The sequence below is a fragment of the Lissotriton helveticus genome, chromosome 8, assembly GCF_964261635.1.
Source record: "Lissotriton helveticus chromosome 8, aLisHel1.1, whole genome shotgun sequence".
Lineage (NCBI taxonomy): Eukaryota > Metazoa > Chordata > Amphibia > Caudata > Salamandridae > Lissotriton > Lissotriton helveticus.
This window is the reverse complement of record NC_136069.1, coordinates 1,021,856,911-1,021,877,401: the sequence shown is the minus strand read 5'-3', so window position 1 is coordinate 1,021,877,401 and position 20,491 is coordinate 1,021,856,911. Positions and strand designations below refer to the sequence as shown.

General features: G+C 50.7%; 1 protein-coding gene across 2 annotated transcripts in view; it reads left to right on the top strand.

Annotated features, from left to right (window-relative positions):
* OFD1 (OFD1 centriole and centriolar satellite protein) overlaps positions 1 to 20,491 on the top strand; it is a 635,354-nt gene that overhangs the window by 503,709 nt on the left and 111,154 nt on the right. For both annotated transcript variants that reach the window (XM_078657861.1, XM_078657862.1), the window contains one exon: positions 18,888 to 19,042. In XM_078657861.1, coding sequence (XP_078513987.1) covers positions 18,888 to 19,042 — 155 coding nt within the window. The remainder of the gene's footprint in view (positions 1 to 18,887; positions 19,043 to 20,491) is intronic.

Below are 20,491 nucleotides of genomic sequence, written 5' to 3'. Positions count from 1 at the left end.
TAGCGAAAAACTATCTACTTACAAATCTTTTACAGACCTACTGGAGTACAAACGTATCCAGCCGTACATTGGGTTTTCCCTTACGCATAATGCGAGGAGGGCGATCTCAATGTTACGATTGGGCATACTGCCTGTGCAATCTTTTAAATCGAGATGGTCACCTGGAGAAACCCCATTGTGTTCCTTCTGTCATGGGGGCAATCAGACCATAGAGCATTTATTATTTGTATGCCCTAGTTCTAATGTAACAGTAGCACGTGCTATGTACCTTGATCCAATATATCGCACCTGCAGGATCAAAAGGGTAAAAGATCTAGTAACAGTGTGTAATCAGCCTCCGAATGAACTAGTATGTTACAATTTTTATACATTTTTAAAATTTCTGTTAATTTTATACTGATCTATGAAGTTAATTTTCTTTTTGTTCTCATTTAATCGTTTAATGTTATATTTGTGGTCCTCTGTCGAGTACCAACACAAATAAAATCTTTTTGACTTTGGAGCCGGATCGGCGCCAACTGGCGCCGTTCACGGCGCAGTTGGACCATTTGTATTCCCCTGTCCCTCTCCCACCACAGCAGCCTGTGCCTCGGGCGGTGGAGGAGGACGACTGAGAAGGGTCTGAGGACCCTCCTGCATGGCAGTGCGAGTTTGAACAGGAGTGGGCAGAGGATTCGGAGGATGCAGGTGGCCTTGACCTCTCCTCTGAGCCTGATTTTCTGTCTCCTCCCGCTGTCATGGAGGAGGGCATCACATATACTGTGGTGCTCCGTAGAGCAGCTAAGGCCCTTGACCTTGATCAGCCTACTGTCACTCACAAAACCAACCTCCTCACTGAAGTTCTTCAGCCAGTGGCAAGTTCTATGCAGCCTCTGCTTCCGTTCAATGAGGCTTTAACTGATGTTTTGATGGACACCTGGTCTAGACCACCCACAGGGGTTCCTGTGGATAAGAACGTGGCCAGGCACTGTCGCCCGGCACCGGGTGACCCTGCCTTTTTAACAAACCATCCAACTCCGTAGAGCCTGGTCATCCAGGCCTCCACTTCCCAAAGCGCATTCCCTACCGCCGCGCCGGATAAGGAATCAAAGAAGTTGGAGCAGTTTGGCTAGAAATTGTTTTCCTCTGCCAGCTTGGGGCTGCGGTCCGTCAACACTGCATGCCTCTTGGGCCGCTACTCTCACGGTCTGTGGGCACGGTGGCGCAGACACTGCCCCAGTGTCCGGAGGAGGTTTGGGCTGTAATTTCCATAGCTGTTGCGGAGGGGAAAGACGCCGCAAAGTTCGCCATCCGGTGTGGGCTGGACACTGCGGACTCTTTGGGTAGGGTGATCTCCACGACAGTGGCACAACGTCCCCATACCTGGCTGTGGTCCACCGGGTTTTCAGGGGATGTTCAGAGTTCCCTCATGGACATGCCTTTTGATGGTACTCGCCTGCTTGGCGATAAGGCAGACAGTGCGCTGGAGCGTTTTAATGACTCTGGGGCTACGGCTAAGTCCTTGGGTCTCTCCACCACGCTGCCGGCCACGCCTGCCTTTTGTGGCCACAGAAGGGGTGCCCCTACACATTTATTCAGCCAGAAGCCTGCGCAGAACCAACCTCAGCGCAGCCGTGGTTGCTGCTGTGGCGTCATAGGGGGCCAGCGTGCGGGTCAGTCCACCTCCGCTCCCGCACCATCCGCCTCAAAGCCTTCCTAATCCAAGCTTTGGGGTGCACCCCACGCCGGTGGGTGGCAGGATTCAACATCACCTCTCGCACTGGCGTTCTATCACTTCGGACAGGTGGGTGCTGCAAATTGTCTGAAGGGGCTACTCCCTCCCCTTAGAGTTAGCCCCCCCAGCCATGCCACCTCAGTTCCAACGCATGTCGGGGGATCACTTTGTGCTTCTCCAACAGGAAGTCATGGCCCTCTTGGCCAAGGGGGCTATCGAGCGCGTTCCTGAGCCAGAAGTAGGACGTGGTTGTTTTTCCACTACTTTCTGGTTCCCAAGAAGGAGAAAGGGGGCCTGCGCCCCATCTTGGACCTCAGGAACGTCAATCACTTCCTACGAAGGAGAAGTTCAATATGTTGACTCTGGCTTAGGTCTTGGCTGCCCTCGACCCTGGAGATTTGATGGTAGCGTTGGACTTGCAGGACGCATATTTTCATATCCCCGTCCTGCCGGCCCACTGGCGTTACCTGCGGTTCACAGTAGGCCAGGAGCATTTTCAGTTTGCCATGCTCCCCTTTGGCCTTACCAGTGCCCCTAGGGTGTTCACGAAAGTGATGGCAGTGGTCGCAGCTCACCTGCGCAGATCAGGGGTTTCAGTCTTCCCCCCTATCTCGACGACTGGTTGTTGAAGGCGGGCTCACCCCAGGCAGTCGTCTCCCACCTCCAGACTACGGCAGACCTCCTGCATTTGCTGGGGTTCTCCATCAACGTGCCGAAGTCGCACCTGAGTCCCTCTCAGAAGCTCCCCTTCATCGGAGCGGTTCCGGATTCGATGCAGTTTCGGGTTTATCCTCCCGAGCAGCGAGTCCGGGATATTCAGGGTATGATTCTGATCTTTCAGATTCTATCCCAGTTTTCAGTCAGGATGACCCTCCGGCTCCTGGGCCTACTGGCCTCCTGCATCCGGCTAGTGCAACATGCCCGATGGCATATGCGGGCTCTGCGATGGGACTTGAAGTTCCAGTGGGAACAGCATCAGGGCAACCTGTCCGATCATGTCCAGATCTCGTAGGGCACTGCACGACAATTGCAGTGTTGGCTCACGAATCGCGATTGGGTCAATGGCAGATCCCTCTCCCTTCCCCAACTGGAGCACACAGTGGTGACGGATGCGTCCCTCCTGGGATGGGGCGGCGACTTGGGAGAGGTGGAGATCAGAGGCCTCTGGTGTCCGGCGAAGTCCCAGCTCCATATCAACCTTTTGGAGCTTCGGGCGATCCAACTTGCACTGAAAGCATTCCTTCCCTCTTTCCGGGGAAGTGTAGTGCAGGTGTTCACGGACAACACCACCGCCATGTGGTATTGCAACAAACAGGGTGGGGTGGGGTCGTGGACCCTATGTCAGGAGGCTCTGCGCCTCTGGACATGGCTGGAACATCAAGGCATTTCCTTGGTGGTTCAACACCTGGCAGGTTCTCTGAACGCCAGGGCGGACAAACTCAGCCGCAGGTGCATGATGGATCACGAATGGCGTCTAAACTCTGACGTGGCGCAAGGTCTCTTTCTGCAGTGGGGAGAACCTTGGTTAGATCTATTTGCCACCGAAGAGAACGCGCAATGTCATCAGTTCTGTGCATTGGAATTTCCAAGGCGGCACTCGCTCGACGACGCTTTTCGCTGCGAGTGGAGCTGCGGTCTGTTGTACACCTTTCCGCCTATGCCACTTCTGCCCAGAGTGCTGAAGAAGATTCGGCGCGACTGGGCCCAAGTCATCCTTGTGGCTCCGGATTTGGCACGACGATACTGGTATCCCGAGCTACTCAGCATGGCGATCGATCCCCCTATCCGACTGCCTCTTCGGGAGGATCTTCCGTCGCAGCAGCAGGATACGGTCCTCCACTAGAACGTGTCCAGCCTCCACCTCCATGCGTGGAGATTGAGAGGCGACAGTTGACAGCTTTCGATCTTCCTCCATAAGTCCTTCTGGCAGCCAGGCGTCCCTCCACTAAAACAGTATAACCTGCACGTGGAACAAATTTGTGGCATGGTACACAGCAAAGGCTGTGGATCACCTTTCTGCCCCTCTTTCCGAGGTCCATCTGTACCTTCTCTCTTTGGCCCAGCAGGGCTCTGGGCACTATCAAAGGTTATCTTTCGGCCATTTCCGCCTTTCTACAGCTTCCAGATCAGCCTTCTTTTTTTAAGTCCCTGGTTGTTAATCGCTTCCTCAGAGGCATTACACACGTTTCCTCCCGTGCCCTCCCGTGCCTTTCATAATGCCTCAGTGGGACTTAAATCTTGTCTTGACCTTTCTGATGTGCGCTCCCTTTGAGCCCCTTCATGACTGTCCATTAAGTCTTCTCACTCTCAAGACGGCTTTCCTTGTAGCTATCACCTCTGCCAGAATAGTGAGTGAGCTCCAGGCTCTTTCTTCTAAACCTCCTATCCTTTCTGTTAATCCGGACAAGGTGGTTTTAAGGACCCGTCCTTCTTTCCTGCCAAAGGTTGTCATGCCCTTCCACATCGGGCAGACCATCACTTTGCCCACCTTTTTCCACCTCCGCATCCTTCGAAAGAGGAAGAGAGGCTCCAACGTCTGGACCCAAAACGTGCGCTCTCGTTCTATCTGAAGCGCACACAACAGTTCCTGGTGGATGACCAGCTCTTTGTTGGCTACATGGGCGCCAAAAAAGGTCGGGCCATGCACAAACGGACCATTTCTCGGTGGGTCGTTCTGTGCATCAAAGCATGTTACTCGTTGGCTAAGAAGGAGCCTCCTGTGGGGCTGCGTGCCCATTCTACCAGGGCAACGGCAGCCACTATTGCCATGGGACGCGGCGTTCCCGTGCAGGACATTTGTCAGGCAGCTACGTGGGCCTTGCTGCACACGTTTACCAAGCATTACTGCCTTGACAGTCAAGTCCGGAGAGACGGCTTCTTTGGCCGTTCTGTTCTCTGTGACTTTCTGGTGTCATCTTGTTCGCAGACCCACCAACGGGGTTGGTATTGCTGAGGTATCTATTCTAAGGTAAGGAATCTATCACTAACGTGTCTCTTTCAGATGCACAAGTTACTACTTGTGTAACGATATATCTGTAAGAGACATAAGTTAGTGATAGATTCCTTACCTCCCCTCCCATCCTCCCTGTTCTGCGAACTGATTTCTCGGGTTAAGGTCATCCCTTTCAGAGCCCTAGTTTCATAGCACCAGTGGTCAGTTTCTTGCATGGCTCTGCGTTCCTGGCACGGAAAGTCGTGTACAGAACTGACGTCAGTGCGGATGGGTGATGCCTAAGTAGTCTCCGTGACGTCATCTCGGCGCATACGATGCCAGTCATGGATTCGGAGCCGTACAACGCCACCTTCCGACACGCAGGGGTACTGCATACGAAAAACTTTCTGGATCCAGTCTGACGCCTGGAGATATTCTAAGGTAAGGAAACTATCACTAACTACTGTAACTTGGTTTCTTTCATAGATTCACATGCGATTCTTCCTCAGATTTGGGCTCACCTTACAAACCTCTCTCACACTTGTATTGAGAAATCTGAGGTATGGTAGCCTTTGAGACAGTGGTGTTCTATGAGCTAACTCCTCATTAGTTAGACTTTGGTCCTTTCTAAAATGATGTAAATAAGCTAATGATGTTAATATATGAAGGGTTTGCAGGCTATGTTAAACATTGTATTTGCTCACTATGATTACCGTGGGACTCCCACATGATGACTGGGATGATTTACGCATGTGAATCTATGAAAGATACCAATTCTTGGGAATTACAGTTACAGGTAGGAAACTTTTTTCTTATTACATATCTGCAACCCATGACTTTTCACCCACTGTCCCTCTGTGGACAAAGGCCCACCTTTTACAAATCAGTTTAATTATTCTCCCTAAACAGGTCCAGCCTTATTCTTGTCAGGCATTAGCATTAATGTGCAGTGGAACTGGGAGTCTCCTGTCAATAATGAAACAAGTCAAGGGTACAACAAGATGGAAGTTACCCCACTTAACTACCTGTTAACCTGTGGAGTGTAGCTCTTCCAGTGAACAATGGGGCTGGAAAGGACATTGGGAACTCTCTAAGCTTCAAAGGGACAGACGTCTCCTTTCCTCGAGGCTCCAATGACTGACTCACTATAAGAAGCCCCTGGACAAACCCTGCAATTTACACGCGCTACCTGGGGCTCTCTCCGCTATCCATCTTGGGTATCCCTGATATGTTGGGGAAAAAAATGGAATCCAGTGTGAACACACATTAATCACACATAGAAGTAAGATATACACAGGCATCATCCATGTCCCACATGTATGAGCAAAGCACTCGGTTGCAGGGAATTAGCAGGCTCAACCTGGCAGAGGCAGTTAAAAAGGCATCTCTTTGGCACTGCAATCTTCCAGCTGTGTCAGGTGACCACAGCCCAGCAAGCTGACAACAGTCACACTCAGTTATGGGTGCATGCTTGATGTCTGCTTCCAGGCCCTATAGCCCTCCTGTGGATCTCATTCTATATCACAGAAACGCTATGCACTCCTTCTTGATTGTTATGTGTGACGAGGCAGGGATAAGGAATCTATAGAGTTTTCTGTGGTGAAATCTAGGCATGGATGAATCCTCCCTAGATTTGTGTGGTGGACCTTTATCCATCCCAACAGCTCTTGAAGACTAACAGGGTCATTTAGAGTATGGCAAGGCGGGAGGACTGCATTAAATCGGCATTGCCAGACTCAAATTTCCCCTGCTGTATTTCGAATTGGGGGAACTAATGGATGTCTGCCGCTGGCAACCTCTGACCTGACAGCTTGTCCGCCACAGGGTTTGTCTGGTCATAGTGGCAATCGTCCTGCCCTGTTTAGAGCAGTGTGACATCCACTAGGCGTCTCTGCCTGACACTGCCATAGCATGGCTGTGTGGAATGGCGGACGGGGACAGGAAAATCTCCCAGGGGCCTGCATATGCCTGAAGAAAGCTCCCTGCTTGTCTGACTCTCTTTTTTTCTTCTTCAAAAATTAACTCCTGTCTTAACAGCTCCTCCCCCCCCATGCCCCCCACACACACACACACCCATGCGCTCAGGAAAAGGGCAGGAGGGCGCCAAGGTCTACAGGTGTCAGCTGTACCAGCAGCATTGCATCTGGTGTTTCCAGGCCTGAAATTACTGGGCCTGGTATTTGCGTAGTTGGTAATTCTGGTCTCACATACACTAGACTACTCAGAATGGCTGCAGCCATTTCAGGTGAGATTGTTATGGTTGCAATAAATTGAGCTACACATCTGAGTGTACCCAGTACAGCAAGTTTGTGGCCAGCAACCAAGTGCATGTGTCTCCACAATTGATCATAACACATTTGTGACATGGCATTCTGAGACATCGAGGCTTCCCTACTGTAATGGTCTGAGGAGATAATTGTGACACCTGTCCCAGGGAGACTGGTGTGTTCACCTAAAATACAGGTTTATTAGCCCACTTAAGGGACCAGAACAAAATAAGCTTAATGTAAGTATTCTGCAGTTTGGGGCTTATTTCTAGTGTTAGTTGCTTTAATTCCAATTTTGACAGCTACTCCTTTCAGCAATGTTTTAGATAAACCTAAAGGAAGACATTTGCCCAAACACATTGTCCAGAAAAAAAAGCTAGCTGGGGTTGAATATGACCACTTTCTGTCAATGCTTATTACAGTGGCCTCTTCTGTGACCTAGGATGGTGGCACTAGACAGACACCGGTGACGGAGATCTTTGGATTGCAACTTAGGAGACCCCACCTTTGTATAGGCATGGTCTGCAGGGCTTAAGGACACACAGGTTTGAAGACAGCTGAGACACTCTACCCTTCTAGCACAGTGATAAGATGGAAGTGCACAATCTCACAGTTGGGACACTTATAATGCTTGTGAATGGCAGCTGCTAAGTAATCCAGACAAATGAGGAGCTCCAAGTGACCATTGAGCTGAGATGAGATATTATAGAGGTATGACTTTGAGGCATCAGAAGAAGCTAGTGTTACTTACAACTCTTGTGGATACTCGAGGAGGTGCAGAGGCAGGCAGACTAGACATGTAGGCAACCGGTTGATTAGATATGCACTTCCCGAACCTACCCCTGTGAATAATTCTGAATAGTGAGATACTTTGTCTTGTTTTTTTCTGCTGAGTATGCTGGTTAAATGTTACAAGAGACTGATCAACTTAGCCTTCATCCCACTTTGCCTCGAAGGGCAGGGAACAGGGAGTTGTGATTGTTCAAACCCATGGCACTCTCTATCTGGGAGTCCTCAAACGGTGTTTATGAAGCAGACAGTAAGGCGACACAAAAATTCACCAGTGGTAAATAAGCACTGATGAAATCTCTAAGAACAATGCTCCAGGAATTAAATAGGAAGACTGAAACGATCAAAATGTTGAGTAACGCAGTTAAAGTCAAACTACAGAAAGAGTCTTGTACAGTCAGAGGCCCTAAAATAAGCTCTAGGGAAGATGCCAACCAGGCTACGGCCAATGGCGAAGTACAAGATGGCAGTAGATTGCTCCATACAGTAAGTTGGTGACTTCCCTCAATATGGAGTGGGAAATATTTTGAGAATGGAGGTAAGATGGGATACATTGAACCGTCTGTGGGGAAATGGCCCTCCCAAAGGATGCTGAGGGGAAACGTCGTTTACAATGCGGTTGTTACATCGCGGTTTTTAGAACGCAAGTCGTTACAACGGACAAGGAATAGAAAAATTTACTATCCAACACCTTCCCTACTGTATGTAGACTGGATTTGGAATAGTAAATTATACTACTCCTAAATCCAGCGTCCTCCAACGCAAGTCGTTGTAACGACTTGCGTTGTAAAAACTGCGATGTAATGGCATGCGATGTATTAGCATGCGTTGTAATGTCATACAACCATGCTGAGTGTTGCTTCTTCAGTACCTGATGGTGATGGTGAAAATATAACTAAAGACATAGAATGAGAGCATGGATGACGTGTGCGGACTGTGTTCAGATCATATCAGCTATTTACAAAAACTCAGAACATATGAATGAGGGCATGGGCCCTGCTATTTGTGAAATTACGTTCATGGACAGACAAGTTTGCATATGTCTTGTAGCTGAACTGCAGAAACAAGTATGATTTCAAGGGTAAGTAAATTATTTTTCCCTGACCTGATCACTGAGACACGTGGAGGAAGAAAGCATTGTTGGTTTCAAGTGTTAAGTTTGCAGAATATTTTGTGAACGTGACCTGGTTAGATCCTGCTTGGTAATCATACACAGTAGATATGTACTGACTTACCAGTTTGAGCAGGAGGAATAGACAACCTGCAAACCACACATCTCTTTCAAACTGAACTTGAGAAAATGTGTATTGGGCTCATACCAAACATGTTGGAGGCAGTTGGGTGTTTTGATGTATTGTTGTGAGTTCTGGTAACCTTCACCCCATATATGTTCATATATGAAACCCACTTGTTAGAGTTAAGGCTTTATTTTAAGCCAACTTTGGTGCAGAATGAATGCAAGAGTGTAATCGCAGAAATCGATTCAACTGTAACAAATGCAAAAGCTCAAGAGGTAAAATGATAAAACAGACCACATATTACACAGCACATTTTTAAAGATCCCTACATGCCTAACCTTGCCATCATTTGCTGTTACGAGGGTTCAGTATTTCAATATAGTCATCACACATGCCTACCTGAACTTCATCTATTTCTAGGCCACTATCTGTCTGTCTCCAGAAGAAGAAGGCTAATTTTTGTCTCTTTGAGGAAAGGCCAGTCACACACAACTATATTCATAGGAACACGAAGGGAAAATGACTGGCCAATAAGCTCATACCCTCTGACTGATCGCCAATTAATACGAAAAGGACAATAGGACTTCTAGTCACAGATCTGTTACAATTGCTATTACTCGGTTATAGTTAGTAGACGAAGGCTGTGAAGAAATATTTTGTGTAAGGACTAGGATCAAAAAGGAGCCTTTCTGGGTGGCACTTCTCAACATTATGGTCCCGGACAAAAAGTAAATAACTATATGTTCTTTCCACCTCATTGGCTATCATGCTTCTTGCATTATTAGTATTGTTAGTCATATCTTCTATATGGATGATTACTTTTTTTTATGTGTTCAATGAATTTAGAACTATGTAACATATAGTTAAAATCTGATGTTTTAGAATTCCATGTCTCTATTGGTATTTATTTATCTCAAACCTGCTCTTATGATCTGCTGTGCATAGCAGTGGCTGGGTAAGGGACCGGGAGAGGAGAACATAAGATTATATACAATCATAAAAAAAGGGGAAAGTGTAGTGATGTTAGGCCCAAACCTGGAGTCGCTATTGGTTCCTTACTCATGGTAAGAAGAGATTTTGCAATCTTGAGTTGACTGAGCTTGGAAGATGATGCAAGACTGGGCCTGTGGACAGCGCTTGTTGGTCACAGTGGTGATGTGACCTTATATCTTCGGTTCTTTAATGACATAGTCAGTTGCATTTAAACACTCCTCAGCTGGATCATTGCAAAAATGTCATGTCTTTGAGGGCCAGGTGTATCCTCCATCAAGTTGGGGCAGGACTAATTCTTTTTCTGACATTCTGAGGCTTGCAACAGGGAGATAGACCTTTAGTTTCATCAACAGTGTGCTCTGGTATCGTACCCACATTGCATTGTTTTCAAATTGTGCCTTGAAAGAGAGGTTTTGTTGAGGGTGAATCCAAGCAAGCTATGTTTAGTAGCAAACGGACACATTTATTTGTGTAGGGTTATGTTGGATAGTTTGTCTTGGCGCTGAAATTGTCTTTTCTTCTTTGTAGACTATAGAAATTAGTTTTTGGCAGATTTTTAGTTGCATAAAGCCCATAGACTTACAATACTGAATGAAGAAAAACCACAACTTAATGCAGTAGATCCTTGGTTATCATGAATAAGAAATAAGATATGAAAAGTGTGTGTATTTAGGACCCAATATGTGATGGGAGGCCATTGAATGGCTAACATAGTAATGGCCAGTGCAGGCGCACATGTATACCAGCAGGCCAGATAACAGACTTTGGACCAATACATTTATTCCCCCCCCCCCCAAGCTGTGCTTTTAGCATGCCATAGTACTATGCATAACTTTTTTTTTAAAACAGATTTTATTGTTTGAACACACATATTATGCAAAGCTCTGTCATCCAGAGTCTACTGCCATCATCAATTTGTCAGTTCAGCTTCAGCAGTGTTCATATGCATAGATATACAATAACACAATGCAAAGAAAGAAACTAAATAATAGACACAGCACCCCCCCACCTAATCTCACCCCCCCATGCACCGCTACTCCTCGCTCTATACTCAGCTTAACGACCAGATATACAGCATGCCATGTACTCTAGCCACCAACCGTGATACCATATAGTCCAACACTTCAGGGAGACCGGAGGGCCCCTTCCTCTGGCAAGGGATCCAAGTCCAGCCCACGGTAGTCTGCCCACCGCTTCCAAATTTTGTAGTGCTTTCTGGGACAGCCCCTGGCCAGAAAGACAGGTTTCTCCAGGCCCATGCAGAAGTCCATCCCATTCTTCCAGGCAGCCAATGACGGGGCCTGGGGCGCCTTCCACGCCTTTGCAATGTCTCGTTTTGCCAGCGTGAAGCCGAGCAGCAGGAGATGGCGCTTATACCTGTTGCCCCCAACCCCTGCCATTATATGCAATAGGACAAGCTTAGGATCCCTCTGGATCTCCCAGGCCAAGACCTCATTCAGGCATCGGAACACCCCATCCCAGAATCTCTGTAGCGCTAAGCGCTCCCATACCGTGTGTAGCAGCGTGCCCAACTCTGATCCACACCGAAGACAGTCAGGCGATGCCACCATACCCGCCCTCAACAAGCGCTGTCTAGTAAAGTATGTGCGGTGCAAATATCTGAATTGAATAAGCCGCAGGGGAGTAGAGATTGTCACACCCCTAGGACACTCTAATGCCTCAACGCAGTCCTCCTCATCTAGATCTCCGACGTCCTGTTCCCATGTGGCCCTAAGTCGTGTCAGGTCAGAGGAGCAGTGTCACACGAGCGTCTGGTATATGCGTGACAGCTTCTTGTCTGGCAGTTTCCCCATAAATATTTTAGCCTCCAACGGACTGAATTCAGGGAGCTGCTCCAGACCCGCCAGGTAGGGTGTAAGAGCTTGGTGAAATTGGAGATATTTGAAAAACTGGGTGCGGGACATGCCGAAGTCCCTCTGTAGATCGTCAAACGACTTGAGAACACACCCTGACATGACATCGCCCAAGGTAGAGATGCCAATGACATCCCATCCCCGGAAGCCCGTCAGTACATCCATCTGGGGTAGACGACCGTTGCGCCACAGCGGGGTTTCCTGAGTAAGGACATTCCACCAGCCCATTCTACGCAGTGCCTGCCTCCACACCTGAAAGACCACCTGCGTGGCCGGGATGAGGGACCTCCGAAGCAGTGCCGAATACAAGAGCGTATGCAGGGACGCCGAGCCCATCATGTGCCGTTCCACCGCATAGGCCGGATCCCTTCTACTGCCGTACCACCAGTTGTTCAGTACTAGGAGGTGCGCCGCTTGGTAATACGAGAGTACGTCCGACGTGGCCAGTCCCCCCGTGTACGTCGAAAGAAAGCATGTCCGCAGGGCTACCCGCGCCATGCCCCCCTCCCACAAGAACCCACTCAGGGCCGAGTTAATGGGCCGAAACCAGCAAGACAATATCGCATGTGGGTGGTTCTGTAGTTGATATACCAGGCGTGGGAGCGCCACCGTTTTAAAGATGGCAGACCGGCCCTGAATAGACAATGGCATCTTGGCCCACCCCTTCATGTCCTCCCGAGTGCGGTCCCACACCGGAGTTAGGTTGCGCTCGCGGGAGACAGCAGCATCCTCGGAGAAGAAGACTCCTAAGTATTTCACCCCCTCAGTAGTCCTCTGGCGACCAGACGCCCAATCCCCCACGCTCTGCGGACCACCGAACGGCCACAATGTTGATTTGCCTGGGTTCATGTAAAGACCGGAGGTTTCACCAAAGATCTGCAAAATGCGCAGGAGTCGCGGGCCGGAGCGAGGCAAATCTGTAAGAAAGAATAGCACGTCGTCGGAGTACAGCGCAATTTTATCTGAAAGACTCGCCGTCCATTTGAACCCCTTGAGCTGGGCGTCTATGCGCACCCACGCAGCGAGAGGCTCCATAGCGAGCGCAAATAGGTACGGGGAAAGCGGGCAGGCCTGTCGCGTCCCCTACCGGACTGGAAACGAACGAGAGACCGTGCCGCCCACGCGCACCGAGGCTGTGAGGTCAGTGTAGAGCAACCGAATGTACGCCAGGAAGCGCGGACCTAGATTAAGACGTCCCAAGAGGGCAAACAAATATGTCCCGCTCAGTGAGTCGAACGCCCTGTCCATATCAGCCAGGAATAGCGCTGCCTGCTCCCCTAAGCACCTCCAGGCCGATATAGCGACTTGGGCCCTCCTGATATTGTGTCAGGTGGACCGCTGTGGCATGAACCCGGCCTGGTCTGGGTGGACCAGGTCCATGATGTACGGCTTGAGCCTAGTGGCCAAAGCCCTAGCCAGGATCTTGGCCTCCGTGTTCAAGAGGGAAATGGGACGATACGACGCGTGGCACTCCGAGGGTCTCCCAGGTTTTAGAAATACCACCACCTCCGCGTGCCGCCAGTCCGGTGGGAGCGAACCGCTTTCACACGCTTCCTCCACCACCGGTCAGAAATGGGGACCCAACTGGACTAAGAACCGCTGAAAGAATTCACTAGGGAAGCCGTTGGGGCCCGGAGCCTTACCCGGGTTGAGCTCGCCCAGTGCCGCCGCTAATTCGTCGTCCGACAGGGGCCGGTCTAATAGGTCCCGCACCTCGTCCGAGACCGCTCTCGGCGGGAGATCGTCTATAAAACGCTGGATAACGTCAGCCTCCAGACACTCCTGGGGAGCATACAGCCCCTCGTAGTACTCCGCAAAGCTCTCGGTGATGGCCAGGGGCTCAAGAATTGGCGCACCCCCGGGGTCCACTAGCTTAGGTAGTGGCTGGGCATGCATAGTGCCCTGACACAGGCGATGCAGCATCTTACAGGACTTGTCCCCCCACTGGTATATCCGGCTGCGGGTGGCTAGCCATGCCTGCCGTGCCTCATCCATCAACACCATGGTGTACTGATGTTGTGCAAGTACCAGTTGTCGCCTGGCCGGGCCTCCACCCTCCTCCAGACCCCTGCGCTCTAACGCCTCCAGTTCCGCCTCTCGCCTCACTAAGGGCCAGATGTAGGTAATTTTATTTTACGACTTCTTAAATACCGAATCATACTGATTCGGTATCTAAGAAGTGGTAAAATAGAGGGGGGGGGTGTAGGTATTTCAGAATCGGTAAATACCGAATCGTTAAGATTCGGTATTTACCGATTCTGTAAATACCGATTCGGTAATGCCCATTGATTCCTATGGGCATTGAAGCCCATGGAAATCAATGGGCATTACCGAATCGGTATTTACAGATTCAGTAAATACCGATTCGAGCAAGGGTGCAGGGGGTGTCACTTTGACACCCTCTAGCACCCCGAATACAGGCATATGTGCCATGTGGCACACAGACATGCCCTAAGGGCATGTCTGTCTGTCACATGGCATAGGTGTGCATGCACACATGTGCATGCACACCTGGATTCGGTATTTTACCACCCAATTGGATTGGGTGGTAAAATACCGAATCTGTAAGGCCTGTGGGACTCAGAAGAGTCCCACCTACATCTTGAAGTTACCGAATCGGTAAAAATACCGATTCGGTATTTTACCGATTCGGTAAATTTACAGATTCGGTAAATTTACTGAATCGGTAAAATAGGGCCGCTACATGCCAATTCCTGAATACCGGTCGGTAACGGCCGAAATCGGCCGTTACCGACCGGTATTTGGGCTCCTACATCTGGCCCTAAGTCCTTCCGTTTCTCCCTCCGGGCCGCCGTGCACCAGGAAATATCTACGCCGCGTAACGTGGGTTTCAGGGCCTCCCAAAGAGTAGCCGGTGAGTCCACCGTGCCTATGTTGGGTGACAGAAAATGACTTATTTCAGTAGTTAGATGTGCCCGGTAGTCGTCCTGTACCAAGTGCCAGGCCGACATGCGCCACCGAAACGGCTGTCTGGCAGAGCCTGTAGTAACCGTAACAGCCACCGGCGAATGATCAGAAAGCGCCCTCGGCAGAATCTCGGCGGACAACACTCTATGGACAAAGACCCTCGGGAGGAAGATATAGTCTTGTCTAGGAAAGGAGTCTCTCGACGCGGAGTAATACGTGAAATCTCTACGGGACCCGTGTCTATACCTCCAGGTGTCCACCCAGTCAAGACCCGTGGCCCAAGTCCGCAGTCTAGTGGCAGGTCCCCCATCCCCCGGGGGGTCCCGGACGCCCGCGGCACCCCGCCATCGATCACAGTCCCTCTCCATCACGTCATTCCAGTCACCCCCGATGATGGACAGGGTATTGGGCATGTCATCCCAAACGGACATAATCCGCTGCACCAGGGACCACTGCAGCGGCGGTGGGGCGTACACGCTACCGAAAGTCACTATGTCGCTACCAATCTCTCCTCGCACAAAGAGGTATCTGCCTTGTGTATCTGTCCATGTGCGTTTGTGTAGAAATCAAAGCCTGCGATGTATAAGAACTGCCACTCCCCTAGAACCCCTAGTGAACCCGGAGTGATAGACATGTGTAAACCCAGAGCGCTGGAGGCACGGTACTTTAGTAACAAGCAAATGAGTTTCCTGCAGGCACAGGACGTCCGCCCACGCCCTCTTAGCATACTGGAAGACCGCGCCTCGTTTCACCTTATCTAACAGCCCCCGTACATTCCAGCTCAAAATGCGCAATGTAACCGGGCCTAAGCGCCCCCCTTCGCCAGCAGTGGACATTGAAATAGCACAACAGATAGAAGGCACGCAGCACCAGCACACAGTCGGCAACGCACATGTCAATCATTAAGCAGCGAAGCGGGCACAAATAAACTCTCCCCCCCAATCCCAAACCCCAACTTCCCCCCCCCCCCACCCAACCCGTACCTCCCAACCATGGAAGCACCTGTCGTGGTCGGATCATGGCCCAGCCCCCAACGGGGGGCCAAGAGCCACCCCCTCCAATGGATCCCCCGGCGGCAGCCCATAGAAACGAGGCTGTCACTCCCTCCCACCCAACCTGGCCAGGTGTGGCTCCCAGCCCAAGCAACTGTGCACCTGATCATCCACACCACGAGTCCATAGAAGACTTAGACATGTCCCATAAGAGTCAAGGCACATCCCCCTGCTGCCCCTGTGCAGCGACATATCGGCGGGAGGCCGAGCCAGAGCGTGAGCCACGTCTCGAGTGCGATCTTCTACGGCGATGCCGCTGACTCCTTAGGCCCTCTCTGGCTGCTCCACTCGCAGAGGAATCCGACTCTCCACCCTTCGCCGTGTTGACCCAGACCTTTACCGTCTCGTCCGTCCACTGAAAGACCTCCTCCGGAGTGTCAAAGAATAGGGTGCGGGCTTATAGATGACCCGCAGCCGCGCCGGATAGAACAGCGCATACTGGAGCTGGAGGCCCCGAAGACGGGCCTTGGCCGCAGTGAAAGACTGGCGTTGTTGCTGCACCAGTCTTGTGTAGTCCGGGAAGATGAGGATGTTCGCGTTCTCATGCGTGACCGTGCCTTTCAGTCTTGCGGTCAGCGTAGTTCAAGAACCTGGCTATTATAGGCCTAGGGCGCGCACCAGTCGGGGGTTTCTGCATCAGTGCCCTGTGGGCCCTCTCCACCACAAAGCAACGTGACAAGGTGTCCGCCGGGAGCCAGCTCTCCAACCAGTGAGCCAGGAAGCGCTCCACGTTGTCCCCCTCGCAGTTCTCCGGAAATCCCACGAAGCGCAGGTTGTTCCGCCGGGCGCGCCCTTCCGCTTCCTCGACCCTCATGGTCAGGCCTCTCTGCACCTTCTCCATAGCTGCGACTTTCTTCTTAAGGACGGACACGTAGTCTTCCACCTCCTTGATGCGCGTCTTCGCGCCCGTGATGCGTTCCACCGCGTTCCGGAGGTCCTGGCGGAGGAGCATGACATCGGATCCGACTGCCCCAATTTTAGCATCCAGCGCATCTCTGGACTGCGTGATCGCCGCCAGCAGCGCAGCATTGTCGGGCGTCGGCGCCTGCGGTCCCCCTGCGCCAACCGCCTCCGTGTACTTGTCTAAGGGCCCCTGTTTGCCCTGGCCTCCTCCAGCGCCGCCACGCTTCATCCTGCCCACAAGCTGCGATTCGAGGCCGCCGAGTGTCTGTACTCCCTTGTTCGTCCGGGTGCACCTACCAGGCGGACGGCCCAGCAGCTGTCAACCAACGTGCGGCTGCCACGGGAACCGCGACTGCCGCCTTCAGCACGAACTCCCAGGATTCTGAAGCTTGTCCCCAGCCAGGCCGCCAACTATGGCGCTCACACCGTGATCACTCCCGGCTGCTGCCGAGCAGCACCAAGGATCACCTCTCAGTTCACTGCCACCGATCTTCAGGCGCTGTACAGGACTCACACCGGGGCCCAATCTGACTCCCGAGGCCCCAGGCACCAGCCCCTTCGCCCTCCACCACTCCTCCGAACAGGCAGCCACCGCCGTCCGGCCCGGCCTCTATGCCGATGGGATATGGGGACGCAGCAGAGTGCACTACACCAGATGCGGTGGCAGGCAAGTACCGCACCGTGTCAATGACAGTCCCAATTGTCGCACTCAATTAGCCATGCAGCCCAACGTCGCTCCTTCCCAAGTCCGCCAATTCGCCACTCTCCCTCCACAAGTCGGCAGCGCCGCGTGTCCCGTCCATGGGCAGCCCTGTTGTCCACCACGCACCTCCACTGTTGCCCCGGCTCCCACACCAAGCACCGTTGGCCGCCCAAGGTGATGAGCTCCTAGCAGCGCCCACACTCCGCCATCCGACCGGGCACCGCCTCCAGAAGGTAGTGTGTCCCATCCAAGCCCAGCAGCCAGGGCACTGTCCACGCTGTGCGAAGGTGCCTGAGGGAGACTATTGCCAGCAATGGCCAGGCGGCACCGAGGAAGTCCCCCCAGGCACCCCCCACAGTCACCCAGGCGCCGCAAGATGACTCCGCCGGGGCCCGACCTGACCCCCGAGACCCCAGGCACCGGCCCCGTCACTCACCGCCACTCCGCGTCCGCCCGGACCGTGCAGGGCTGCCTTCGGCATATCTCCAGCGCCTCTCTGCATCCGCAGCCTCCGATGGGCACCTGGGCACACTCCTACTCCGGTCCGGCCTGGGCAGGGAAGAGTCGCAAAATGGCGGCCGCTCCGGTCGGCCGCTCCAGGATATGGCCTCCCGGCACGTCCTTTGATGGCCACCGCTCTCCAGCCAGGCGCCGCTATTGCCCTCTACCTCCGCTCCTCAGAGGGACGAACACCGATGAGCCGCCCGGTCCCCAGGAGAGCAGGCGCCACTCTCTCCACCACCCACCGGCACCAGCAGTCGCTCCCGACTGGCCACGCCAAAATCGAGGCCCCGGCTCTACTGGACACGCCGGGCCTCACACACGCGCTGCGTTGCCGGGCCGCTCCTCCACGCCCTGGGCCAAGATGCCGCCACAGCCGCCACCAGACGATGCCCCCAGGCAAGGCGTCCACACCACAGCTCCGGGTGCCCTCGTGGATGATCAGGGCAAGGATATTCGGCAGGATAAGGTTAAGGCTGGTCGGAGCTCGCGCTCTACACGACCGCCATGCACGCCAGCTAAGCCACGCCCCCCTACTATGAATAACTTTGATGAAAATACTTTGCAATGTGGATTCAGAATGAGGCCTGTACTCACCAAAGAGAAATGGTGGTGCACTGGTGGACTTTGCTCCACAGAAGGGATAGGACCATATAACATTGCAGACCATACAGAAATCATCAGTACATGCTTAGCTATCCTTTTTGTACATGTGCTTTGCTCACTTTGTATCAGAAGCATACATAATGTTTGTTATTAAACAATAATTTAACAAATGTTTGACTGAGTAGAACATTTATAATCGATTAGAAGGTTCACACCTTTTAACGTGTTGAGATGTGATATCATTGATCAGTTTCATTTGTGTGATGATTTCCGTGATGACCACAGAAGTGTTAAAATTGGAATTGTAAAAATAAGTTTGCTTCTATATCCTAAATCCACTTTGATATCAATATTTTCTAATTAATCATGCCTTTATATGTCCTAAAGCCATTGGGCAGATTCACACCAAACAGCAAGATCTTGAAGATGAGGATAAAAAGTGGGAGGAAGAAAGAAGGGAAAGAGAAGAAAGAAGACAGAGAGAAAGGCAAGACGCTTTTGAAAGGGAACAAAAAGAACTTGAAGAGCTGGAGAGAGAAAAGGTAGAGTATTTATATTCACTTTCAGATATTTCTAAAATTGCTGTAGGATTGCTATTTATACTTGTAATCAAGTGGGTAGAACACTTCTTGCACATTTAGAAAACTGTATTTGGGTAGTTGATTATTGATTTATACTTCTAGCCTCAGATTCCTAACCTTAGAATAATCACCAAGCGTCATACTGGATCTGGGAATGTTTCATGGGCATTACCCCTGTACGTCGGTAAGTGGTATTGCTCGACTCTGTGGGGCATTATCGTCCGCACATAAAGTGACGTGCGCAGTGCCCATAAATGCCCCACCCCAGTGTGGCGGTGTCTGTTTCTTTTCACGCCTGGGGATTTTTCTAAGGTAAGGAATCTGCGGCCAGATAGAGTCTCTACCAGATAAGGCGTGACAGAAGGTAAGTAACTTGTTCATTACTGTTTTTCATTTGAGTGCCACCATTTTAAACTTTAACATGAGCTCTGTCCTCAGTATGGGCCACATTCTTAAACTGCTTTTTTACTATGTTTTGTAGTACTAGAAAAAGTACATTTTGCCTATACGTATGAGTGCGGAGTCCTTCTCCCTGACTGCGGATTCACCACTCATGCAAGTATAGATTTTAGTACTAAATGTGGGAGGGACACAGGGGAGTGGGTGGGAAAAGGGTCAGACTCAGTACTATAGGTGATGGGATTAGAGGGGTTTAGCGAGTGTCAGGGAGGGGTTAGGGAGATATATCACTCACGTAGACAAGAGTACTCCCACTGTGGGGGTGGAGACATGTACCTTACATTTTTGAAGTAAGTTTACACTATGAGTTTGTGAATACTGAAATTATAAACTTTCTACAAAGTCTAAACGTACTCAAAAGTGTAACTTACCTTTATGAATAAGGCCCTGTTCAGAAATTCAGGACTCTGGGGTTCTTGCATCTTGCAGCACCTGTTATTTATTCTATGTTGTATGTTTTTTATTCTGAAGGATCACATTGTTCTATTGCCTCAAAACTATTTTAATGTTGAGGTTTCTTTACAGAACTTGAATCTACTCTTAAGTCTAGCTATCTCTTGTAACCATTAGTGGCTGGTATTTTCGGTCCCACAGAGTTACAAAAACAACAAGAATAAACATAATAAAATTAATTTACCAAAGTCAGGAACTTACTTCACATTTTCTCCCTTTTAAATCTGAAAGAGGGAGCAGTCTCTGTGAAGAAGGTAATTTAGCCTCTATTTTCAGTGACAATAACTAACGCTAATTCAACACAATGCAACTGAGTTTTGAAAATGGCATGAGCTCCTACTTGGTGGAGCCAGCTGTGCCTCCGTGGAGTTTAAAACATTTAGGTGCATTTTACCCCTATTTAAAGGTAATAGGGAAAATCCTTATTGACCCGAGTTACAATCCTCAAAATATATAGCAATCCTAATTTCATTCATTGTAACTAAGAAAAAGATTAAG